At 43.2% G+C, this 12,500-nt stretch overlaps 1 protein-coding gene across 1 annotated transcript in view; it reads right to left on the minus strand.

The window, feature by feature from the left end:
- The window catches only part of pcgf5b (polycomb group ring finger 5b), a 40,209-nt gene that overhangs the window by 5,918 nt on the left and 21,791 nt on the right, over nt 1-12,500 (minus strand). The window contains exons 6-8 of the mRNA XM_063221532.1: nt 11,584-11,726; nt 8,291-8,389; nt 7,415-7,504 (exon numbers count right to left, since the gene is read on the minus strand). Of these exons, the coding sequence (XP_063077602.1) occupies nt 7,415-7,504; nt 8,291-8,389; nt 11,584-11,726 (332 nt within the window). The remainder of the gene's footprint in view (nt 1-7,414; nt 7,505-8,290; nt 8,390-11,583; nt 11,727-12,500) is intronic.

Genomic DNA, 12,500 nt, shown 5'->3' on the forward strand with positions numbered 1-12,500 from the left:
TCGTAAAATCATGCACAATACAAACTGAAAGGAAAGCTAAAATATCTCTCAGAGGATGTTGCAGAGACGCCAGTTTACTTTACATTTTTTGGCTCAAGCCAGTTGCTTTTATAATAAAAGTTATCTCGAAGACAACATAGCCTATTACTCTCTGTACTGCAAACTGTCCCAGGCCAGTGACATCGCACTGAAAATCCACTGTAACAAGCACTGGGCCAACGTCTTGAGATTGTTCAATAGCGCGCCTTTTGTCGAAGCGGAACTGTTTTGGATGTGGTCAAATGTGCAATATTTCGGATAACACGAGTGAGTTGAGAGGAAATTATCGCCAAATTGTAGCACAATAGTCCCTCTCTTGCTTTTAGCTATGGTGTGGATTACAGGTGGAAGTGAACGTGGAAGACGGTTATGGTCGGAAACGCATGGAACAGTGAAAGGTCGGGATACATTATAGCCTACGCGGTCAAGACAACGTGTAGCCCCTTAATGCGCGCCGTACCTCCAGTGGCACGCTGTAATAGTCATTGAAATGTAACTACCATAGCACTACAATACTATGACACAACTCAGGCACTTTAGTAATGCACCACGACTTGGTCATTACCATACTGGTAACAATGAATTTATAAAGCAGCGCCTTAAGGGGTTAAGGTAAGGGCACTGGGTTAATATTTGTCCCCTGTCACAACTGCAATCACGGAGTAACGCAGGTGGTTGAGTGTCCCTTGGTCGCTATTCGTGGTTTCACTTCATTTATTACCAGAATATTACCTGGTCCAGAAGAACACACCCTTTCCGGAATGATGATTGCGCTTCGGTGATGTGTTATTGTTGAATGCCATTAATGTGAGTTGTTGCTGTAATGGTAGCCTATTACAATGCAAACATTTCGTGGGGTGAATGATGCAATACGAAACGCAGCGTGCAAGAAAAATTACTGAGCAGAAGGAGGGAGGTTGTCTGAATTCTCGTCTGGGAAACACACACAGAATTCTTGCTTACCAATATCACCCGACTCTGCAACTGTTAGTTTCTTAGCCTTGGGTTTCTGGACTGTTCTGCTGTTTCATGAGTCAATAGTTCGTTTCACAAATGGTGCACCCTGTTGGATTTCAAAAGTAGTTGGAAAGATTAGACCTAATTATTTGTGATTGGCAATGCAGATCATGATTTTGGTCGGGTCAAAAAACCTGATTGGGGTATGCACTCATGTGATGTTAAGATAGGCAAGGTTACATAGCCTATAGGCCTACACAACAGAACATTACTTCATGAAATCATGAGACTATTGAATTGAATTTGCCCAGGTTCAGGTCCAGGTTTGCCCATATTATAATAACTATAGGTAGGCCTAGATTGCATTCCATTAGGTTTACATGGATTCTGTGACATTATGTTGTAATGGTAGGCTATGTGAGAATGACTGAAGTGCCACCCAAAAGCGGTCCCATGCGCCGTGGCTTCCCAGAGCCCCCCCCCCAGGCCCCAAACAGCCCCTTTGCCTAGGGCCCCCAAAATTCTAGAAACGGGTCTGCTGTCGATATCTAGTAGTTACACTAAACAGAGAAACTGCCCTCCTGAAGTCCTTAGAGTAGGACATTAATTTGGATACATGATGGTATTTTACATTACATTACATTTGCACATTTCCTGATCAATCCAGAGAAAAGGCATTTAGAAAGCGTTGCTAACTCTACACACCTCTAATCATGGGTACTACCCTGCACTACATTTCATAGGTCCTCCACACACTCTGTATTTACTTGAATGCCCTCCTTGTAAGTCAGTTGACAATCACAAGAAATAAACAGGTGTGAAAAGTAAAAGTGAATTATGGTATACGCTTAACACTACCAAATGATATTACATCATTACATCTTTAAATCAGACACTATTTCCCCTCCACTGTAGGGGAAAGAGCTGGTAGGAATGAGGTAGATAGACTGTTGTTGCTGAAAAAACCCTAAAAACCTAGCAAGGACCCATCACAAACTTGATCCAACCAGTGTAGAGACAGCTGGTCACTAGCCAGGCTGTGCCCTCCTAGTGACACAACACTTTCAGCGTTGCAACTAGTCAGGTCAAGAGCATATGGGAACTCCTCCCACTTTGTCGATAAGCAAACAACCATAAGCAAACCAAGGGAGGCAGGTCAACCATGCCGTTTGGGAAACGTTAATTGTTATGCTCTTGGTCAGACCAAGTCTCAAAGAGATTTGAGCGTTGATGATAATCAGGCTAGCTGGTAATAAGACAAGTCCACAGATCTACATATTCAGATGTGTTAACTGTGTTGAAAGGAAACTGGGTTGCCTTTTTTTTAACTGTTACTTTTGACACCTCTGGATAGGCAGAGGGAAAACCACTCTCTTAACCACACAGGGGAAGATTTCGTTGGCCATGAGGGATGTGTCTCCCTGTATCCAGACACAACAACAACTATACAAAAGACCATCCCAAAAGCAGGTCAGTGTTCCTCTGTGCCAGCCAGACGAACCAGAACTAGGACAACAAAGACATATGCTACAACCGGGGCTTTGAACCAGAATTTCTTCCCAGTTGGTTTTGTTCCAAACAGAAACGGAATTTTAATGTTTCCGCCATTAAATAGATGTTCTCCAACTAGTTAGAACAAAACAAAATTGTTCCCGGAGCTGTTAATTAATTACGTCCCCTGTCGGCTGTTACTTCTTGGAGGACACCTGGAGCTGTCGGCAGATATTTAATCCAGCGGAAATGACTTAGTTATACACACAACTTCATCAGACAGCATTAGGGATGTGCACGAATATTCGAATGTTCGAATATTCGTTTTCCTTTCGAATTTAGAATAGTCCTGTCGAATAAAAAAAATCCAGCCAGTAAAAAAAAAATCTGTGTTGGCCTCCCTAGCAGTGTTAAGTGACAAATGAAAAGTACTGCAGGGTTACATTAAATTAACCAAGTAGCTCCCCTGTTTTCTAATTTCTCTGGTAGGTCTAGATACGATGCTCATCTTTCATTTCCAACACGTAAGGCGAGTGTGTGTGAAGGCGTCCCGCCCCCCGCCGACACGACACACACAGCCAGGGAGAAGCCACGCATCTCGTGCATTTCAGGAATGGGCATTGGGCATTCCTAAATAAATCGTTGACACTGTAAATCTGCAATTGGTGATGGTTTTGTAAACATGGACTGTCATCTGTAACTGTTCGGGAATAATGTCACATCAATTTGCGTCTGATTTGGCCAGCGTAAACTTCTGCAAGGTAAGCTACTTGTAGCTGTTAGCCAATGTCAGTGTCAACAATGGCAGGTTATTTCAATATCTCTAACGCTAATAATGATAAGCTAACAAGCGAAGTAAACTAGCTGAATACTCTTAGCTGAGGCTATTTTATCTGGCTCACTACAATAATCTGCAACTATTTGGGGGTCGTTTCATATGGCGTTGCTTCAGATTTGTAAAACAAACTTTGTAAAAGCCACCCCCTGTAGCCGTGCGAATCGGGATACTGTCTGTCAACAATGTCAATTGCTAACTAATGCAGCCCAACTAGCGAACAACTGTTCAGTGGGGTTTACTTTGCCGTGCCACGAGAATGGAAGGAGGGGAAGGGAATGATAAATATTTCTCGTCACGGACGCACAGACTCCCTCTTCCAGTGAACGTGCTGCTGGACGTTCAGAGGTGTACACTCGACAGCATTTTCTAGCTATTGCTCCCCCCTGGTGCTGTAGATGGAAGGCCACTGTAAATAAGTATTGAACTCTTTATGATACGTTGGCGGAATTTAGGCTACATGTTTCAAGGGATGACGGTGGGAGTGCCTCAGTCAGCAAACGCACATCTTTTTTGTTTGTTTGTTTGTTTTTATTCGATTTTCGAATAACATTCGAATAGTGGCCATCGAATTTCGAATAGTGTTTTTGGCAGAAATGCACATCCCTAGACAGCATGTCAGTTGGGTGGTCAGGGTGACTCTCGGTCCGTCAGTTGGATTTCAGTTTGAAACAGAGACATGGCAATTTGAAGACCAAAGCCCGGACCAAAACCAAGACCCCACATACAAACACCTCAACAACGGTCTCAGGAGCGAATTTGGTGTAAATCACATCAGTGTAAGTGGGTGAAAGAAGCAGGGGAGGAGGCGTATCTGACTCAGCGAAGAGAGATCCCCCCAACCCTCCATTAACACCCCCCCAACCCCCACCCCACACCACCCCCGCGCATCCCCCCAGCCTGTCTCCTCAGATCCAACGTGTTAATTTACCCTACATGACCTTTGACATTAGCAGGTCGTCAACGCTCGTCTTAAGAGTGTCAGTCAGTCGCCAGTCGTCTTCACTGAAATTAGTGCACCAGGCGCCGGTGGGGAGGGACCCCCAAAGCCAAACCGTTTCAATGGGTCAACCTCACAGTTACACAGGAACGCATGCGCACAGGTGTAAACATTGACCATTGCCTGCAACACAATACTGCAACCGCAGACTGACACACACAAACCCAACCACACGTGTGCAGGCACGCGCGCACACACACACAGGGACACACAGGCACACACACACACACACACACACACACACACACACACACACACACACACTAAATCGGGTTCAGTGGGTCAACCTCAAAGCAGTCGCCATCGTCGCATTTATCTTCATCTGCTGTGCTGGTGAAAGGCTCCGGATACCTGAACCCCAACTATGCAATGCAACTCATCAAGCATTTGCTGTATAGGGAGATGCTATGTTTCGTTTCGTAAAGTTATGTTTTCATATGCCTTTACCGGTAGATTACTCTTCTTTTCATTTCACTTTTGTTATGCACATTTAACTGTCTCTTCATAAGAAACACAATGGGCCTCATACAGTGATCACAGACATTGCCACATTCATATGTATTTCACTGCCATGCTGGTGAAAGGCTGAAGATACATGAGCCTCAACGATGCAACGCAACTACAAGTAATCAAATGTGTATCATTCATCATGTAGGTTAGAGATATATTGTTAAGTTTACTTTAGAATAGCTCTTTCTTTCTTTCTTTCTATCTGTCTATCTATCTATCTATCTATCTATCTATCTATCTATCTATCTATCTATCTATCTATCTATCTATCTATCTATCTATCTATCTATCTATCTATCTCATAATAATTTCTTAAGACTGGGGGCAATGAACTGCCTATACAGTATATACTTATATATGAAGATAAACGGGGGTCAACCTCTCAGCGGCCACAACAACCATATCTATCTCCATCTGCTGTGCTGGTGAAAGGCCTCCCGATACCTTACCCTCAACTATGCAGCGTAGCTAATCGACTGACACCTCCGCCTCATCCAATTCTGCCACGTGTTGACTGGACGGAACTTGTTTGTATGTCCTGGTCTGAGTCCCTGCGGTTTGTTATGCATGTACAAAGCAGGAGTTACAGTACATCGGGTTTATGTATAGTATAGTAAGAAAAAGGTAGGCTATTTTTCAAACTTCTATGTGTCATTCTTCACTTTTATTTTTGTTAAACTGTTACTGTAAGATACAGCCCGTATTATATATTTCTTGTCACCAGAATGGCAATGACCAAGTCGTAATGTATTACTATGGCCCTGTGCAATGTCATGGTAGAGTAGGAATAATTGTTAAGTCTTTTACTGTAATGACTATTACATCATTGCACACACTGAACCATGCGATCTAACTCCATGCCATCCATGCGATCCATGTGATCTAACTGAGTTAAGTTAATCTCTGTTTTAACTTTTAGGCTATTTTCCTCTTCCCCTTCCAATGCAATGTCATCTTTTGAAGAGGAACTAATGTATGGCCATATTGACCTTTTGAGTGGGGAACTAGCACCTGATACCTGCTTGACCCACATTACTGCACAGTAACTTTACCGGTGTCAATTCAACACTTAAAGAGTTCATTTAAGTCCAAATAATGTCAAATCAACTCTCTTAGAGTAATTTAGCACTGCAGAATTTACTGTGTGTGCAAGGCTAAGGGCTATGGCAGGTATAATGTAAAACAATATGTGTGTCATCGCCTGTCAGGTATCATCTTGTGTTTGCGTGTGTACATCCTGAATTTCCCCCTGGGGATCAATAAAGTTTCTCTACTCTACTCTACATACATTAGCCATCATACACAGGGCATACTGTGGTCTAGTCTGCTCTGGCACAGGTGTAAACATTGACCATTGCCTGCAACACAATACTGCAACCGCAGACTGACAGACACAAACCCAACCACACGTGTACACACTCACGCGCGCACACACACACGCACGCACGCATGCACGCACGCATGCACGCACGCACGCACGCACGCACGCACGCACGCACGCACGCACGCACACACACACACACACACACACACACACACACACACACACACTCACACCCTCTACCCCTCTTCCTCTGCTTCTTCCTCAAAGCAAGTGCAGCGTACAGTGTGCAGTGTGGGATCGTTGTTGGTCTGGAGCGTTGCCAAGGGCTGGCTGACTGTAGATATGGGAATATCAATATCTGCCAACACCAAATATGTCCTTTGGCACTGTGGCCAGCACTCAGCACTGGGCTCTCTGGAAATAAATGCAAGGCACTTTTGCTTTTGTTTCATCCTCTTTTGCAGTTGCAGTAGAACCTGCTGGAAGCTGTCCCTATCGCTAGCTAATTAGTTCATAATAATAACTACTGTACTAATGAGTTCATGATTAAATGTGTTTTTATATTCAAACTGAACTGATGTGACCTCATTTTCTACATGATTAATCAAGCATTTCTTCTTCTTCTTCTTCTTCTTCTTCTTCTTCTTCTTCTTCTTCTTCTTCTTCTTCTTCTTCTTCTTCTTCTTCTTCTTCTTCTACTACTACTACTACTATCTATGTTATGTTTTGGCTGAATCAAGTTAGCCCCCTGAAGCTAGGGAAATAGACCTTGCCATTGGATTTGCTTTGACTTCCTGATCATCACTGCTCAGCTGACTGAACTTCAGCAACAAACTAATTGATGATAACTAAGCACAACACCCAGGGCTTAGATATTTTGCAGCCAACTCTCTAACCACACTAAAAGCTTCTAGCCACCAAAATAAAAACCATTATTTAAACCAAACAGCACTAGACGGAGTGAAAGGGAAGTGACAGAAGGCAAACTGCACTACTATGGGCCGGAATATGCTTGCTGACGGTTACGCATTTTGAGTGAACATTTCATACATGAATGCCGTGCATTTTTTGTGTCAGTTTTGCGCACGGCACGGCACCTCACCTGAACACAAGGTACAATACTGACACAACCAGAATTAGAGGTGACCTTTCAAAAAATTGCCAAGGTCAGTGAAGTGACTTTTTTTTGGCCATCTTTTGGCTCTCTCATCTGGCAACCCGCCTCTGGGTTGGTCCATCATATCTCCACACAACTTACGTTCTCGCCGTGCAGTCGCCATCGTGTCATGTAGATGAACTCCATGGTGTGGTCTTTACCCATGATCTCACCGTTGCATAGGACGTCCAACTGCAACAAAGAGCAGAGCATAAACAATACATGTCATACGTATCAATAATAGTATTTCATCATAGCATGTAGTCCCATAATGCATGCCGTGGAATGCTGTAATAGTCTTTGAAACCACCATAGTACAACACTCCCATGACATAACACGGGACCTTAAGTAATGCACTACTACATTGGTCATTGATATTCTTATAACAGCAAATAACGCTGTGTCTTAATGGGTTAATACATTTGTCATTACACTTTTTCAGTTTTGATTCCAAGACCAGCTCATTGACCATTAGGCTACAGCTACCCTCGTGTTGCTGTTTTGAAGCCATCCAGAACACTGCTGGTATCTGTTCCTTCAGTAATTACGTTAACGTAATCCTGCCATGGAATGAAAAATCACAGAAAAAAGGACTTTAAAGGACCAGTTCAGTCAATTTCAATATGCTGTTGTATTGCTGACGCTACCCTTGACTTGTCAGTACCCGGTGATGCCACATTTTTCGGCTAAGCCCTTTCCGAGATATGAGCTATACTAATGGGGGCAGCGTTTCTTAACATTTTTTTTTTAAATAACATAGGCCTACTCCAAATGTTTTTGAAATGTAAACAAAGCGTTGCCCCCATTACAATGACCAAGATCTCGGAAAAGGCTGAAGAAAAAAAAAAAACCTCAGGTAGTGACAAGTCCAGGGTAGTGTGAGCATTACAACTGCATATTGAAATTGACTGAACTGATCCTTTAAGTGTGCATACTCCTCACTCTTATATCTTACAGATATGTCCATCTGGCCTCACCTCGTATGAGCTCGGTAGCTTCAGCTTGAGGCTGAGGAACTTCTTGATCGTTCCCACGGTGACCCGTGTGGAGCAGCGAATAAACTTCTTCATTAAGCCCTGAGGGGTATACAAACCAAACAGCAGACAACATTATAACAATGATAGAAATAAACAACAAGAGTGTTGAATACGCTCACTGGCTAAACAATCAACAATAAAAGCAATGATAAAAAAAATAAAAATCAATAGATGGTACGGTCAAGGGCGCCTGGAGCCATACGGCCGTACGCACTGTGCGTACCTTCACCAGTGGAGGATTTTTTTAAATTTATTTTTTGTATAAATATTACGCCTATTGTGTCTTCTATGAATGTTGTGACAATGCAACATATTATATGAGAAGAAGCAGCATGAAGCAAATTAAAGACCAGAGATTATGGTTAGGTACCATTAATTTACAAAGGCAGATAGCCTGCTTTTTGCTTCTGTGCGTAAAACTCGCGCGCTCCTGAAAAAAAGATACAGTAACAAGTTCTAGTTCCATCAGCGGAATTCTAACTTGAGCGGCTACCTCCAGTCAGACATAGCCCACAAATTTAAGTCTAGTAGTTCTAGTTAGCAAAGACAGCTCTCCATTTCCCACTTGGAATAACACATAGCCTATGTCGTGGCGTCGCTGATGGCAGAAAAATCAAATAACCGAAGTTAATGTCTTGAAAGTGACAAGTTTCAATCGTAGCCAAAATCCAGTTGTCATGTGGGCTAGGAAGAAGGCATCGGATGGTAGCAGTACAGGTAGGCTTGTTTCATTCATCACTGAGCCCGCCGCGGCAAATATTATAGGGTACTTTGCTTCTGGTGTCATATTTCCTAAAGTATTTTGGTTACCGTTCTGTGTATTGTGGCTTTCTACAGAGACGGTTTTATGAGAGGTACGGAACTTTGCTTTGTAGCCTACTAGCTTCGGACGGCAGCACTGACAGCTGGTTAGCTATGTGTGCTACGCAAATACATTATGTTCGGGAAAGCAAAGCAATTCTGCATGTTTTGATGACATGCAGTTTGGGTGTTTTCTAATGCTTATTGCGCACGTTTTCCTGTTTGCTGACATGAACATCATTCTGTGATTTGTGTGCGAGTGCGTCGGTGGTTTTCTTGTGCTCTGTCTCTACTGAGCATTTGTTATCAGCCTGGAGTAACATTCAGTGCACTCCCCGGTGGGTTAACAGGCTGATGTAGTCGCTTTCTGCCTTTTCTTGCACAACGTGCCCGGGCTTTTTATGGTCCCAGCTCAGCCATTGTGACGTGAACTTCATTCATCATGCTGCAGCAGACACCTCTGCGCCAACTTTCTACCCGAGTCGAAAAGTATAACGCTTGAAAAGTTGTATCTAATGATATGGCGTCTGCCATAGCCTACTTGTTTCATCCCCATGCACGAGAGAGAACACAAGTGCATGCAGGCCTTCGTAGTAGCATAGTCGGGGAAGTCGCTGCAGTTCAATGTCGCAGTTTAAAAAAAAAAAAAAGTAATAGTAAGCGTATGCATGGCTGCACCCAAAGAAGTGAAACGCCAATATAGCCAAAAGGTTTTCAAAACCGTATAGGCCAACACCTTGTCAACGTCAACAAGTTACCTTGTTTCCTAGCCTAAAGCAATAAGAAAAATTGACAACTGATAAAGAAAACCACCCCAGACATACTGACTATACTCCAATCCTATGTTTTTTTCTCCTCCGGTGTCATCGTCCGCTGTCATTTCTCCGGTGTTTTTTTTGTTGTTGGTTTTTTTTGGGTTGGGGTTGGTGCGTACCATACTGGTCAAGTCTGCAGGCGCCCCTGGGTACGGTAATACACGAGCGGAATAACTAGCAAACAAACAAGAAAATCCTCAAATGTACAGAATCTTTCCCTTTCATGCATCTGTCAAGAACACTCCCTATTCCGTTACTCCCTTTCGCTCCTCCTCATCTCGCTCCAGGGTCAAAAGGACATGATGGATCTGGATGATAGTGTGCTGGACTGGTGTTGTTGTCCAACGAAATGTAGGATATATTGTAAATAAAACAAATACATCTCCAACAATCACCTGGACAAATTAAGACAGGCCTATTACAGCTCTCTTCCTCAGCAGCGTCTTTGACCTCTATTCAAGAACCCGAGAACAGATGAAGAGAAAATTAATGTGAAAAGAAAAAAATCTCTCTCACTCTCCTGTTCCATCTTTCACAAACACATGCACACACATAAGACTTATGTATACTGTCTCTCTCATTCTTGCTCACGCAACTACACACACTCACATATCTACATGCGCACAGAGAGAGAGAGAGAGAGAGAGAGAGAGAGAGAGAGAAGCAAAAGAGAGAGCTGTTTGCTTGGTGAGGTGATTATTTCTTGGCGAGCATCGCCTCGGATGACTCTGTGGAGGACACCTCGGGATCACAGAGTGTCAAGGACTTATCAGTTGGTAAAATATCCTAGCAACTGACTGGCAGACTGAGCCATGAATAGCAATGACGTGAGATCAGATAGAGAGAAAAAAAATAAGCAGAGGGAAAGAAAAAACAAAGTCGATGGATTTGGTTTTCACTGCAAGTATTACATGTTATTCTGTGCACCCTTTGTATCTTTCTTATTTCAAGTTTGTATCCAACCTTGACATTCTCTCCGACCTGGGCTGTGTTTCCCAAAAACTCTTAAGTAGTACTTAAGAGTAGTCCTTAAGTATGAGGTGCCCCTTAGCCAATGTACCACATCACTTAAAATGTATACATACAATAATTTAATAGGCCTACATACATTCTCGCACAATAAAATGCTTGTGCAAAGTGCATGTAAGAGATAAAATAGTACATACACTATATACACTTGTACATCTATAAACATGTATTAACTTTTAGTGATGAAGTGACACTTATTTATGGTATATTGCCTAGGGGGCACCTCATATTTATGTAGGCTTAAGTACTACTTAAAAGCTCTTGGGAAACACAGCCCTGGCCCATGTTTATCTTCATGGGGTAGTATATAGTGTATATGATGTGTAGTATGTAGTATGTATAGTGCTATGCAAAGGTATTTGCCCTCTTACTTATTTCTTTTATTTACTGTATGTCATCTTTGTCACTCTGAAGCATTTCAGAACAAGAAAGTTGAAGTGTTAGATAGAGATAACCCTCAAGTCAGTCACGTTTTAATTGCCAATTTCATTTGTTATTAAGGGGGGAAAGCTATCTGAACCTGTCTGTAGAGTGTAGCCTATATGGTATACAGTATGTAGAACTGTATTTATGTAGTTTGTGCCTGACCTTGACAGTGTTCTCCGCGACCGGGACGTTATTCCGCAAGCAGTCCAGACAGATGGCGATCTGAGGGTCGCTACGGTGATAGTCCTGATCGGCATCCTCCTCATCATCTGAATCTGTGCGTGCTCTCTTGGACCTGGGGCCATCTGTAGGAAATAACAGAGAAACACGACACCTTAGCACTCCAAATCGTAGAGTACGCAAAGCCACACTGCAAAAAATGAATTCTAAGCGATCTTATTTTTCCAGTTTCAAGTAAAACTGGTGTTTGTCCGAAATAATGTTTGGAGACAGTCAATCCTAGAATGACTGGCGCCCTGGGTCATGCCTCCTCAAGTGCCTCGCCCCAACTGCGGTCCCGCCCTCATGGGGAAAAAATGCAAAAAAAAAAACTTATACAGTAACTGCTGATAAAATTAATAATATACCATATTAACCCGTTCAGACACAGCGTTATCAATTTGCTGTTAGCAGAGTGTCAATGATCAAGTTGTAGTGCATTGCTGAAGGCTTTTCAATGACTATTACAGCGTGCCACTGGTAGTACGGCATGCATTAAGGGGTTAACACATCAATAGTGTGGTGATGCCGTGGAAAAAACAGTGTCGCGATGGTGCCGTCCCCTTTTGGGGGCCGTCGGCTCCGGGGCAATTGTGCCTGGTCGGCCCGTCCCTGGGAGACAGAGCAGTGCGTCGCCCCATGAGACAGATCTTTTCGGAGCATACAGAGGCAGACATGCAGTCTAGCAAATGAAACAGCTAAGCCTATAGCCTTTGGAGAGGATACATTCAGGGCTGGACTGGGGGAGAAATAGGTTCCCAGGCACTTTTGGCTTAAAGGGGCCCCTCGTAATTAGCAGCACAGAACTGCGTGGGCCCTACATTTCAGAAAATAGGGGCCCATAACCGCAGAGATACACC

This window comes from Engraulis encrasicolus, chromosome 17 (genome assembly GCF_034702125.1).
Source record: "Engraulis encrasicolus isolate BLACKSEA-1 chromosome 17, IST_EnEncr_1.0, whole genome shotgun sequence".
Lineage (NCBI taxonomy): Eukaryota > Metazoa > Chordata > Actinopteri > Clupeiformes > Engraulidae > Engraulis > Engraulis encrasicolus.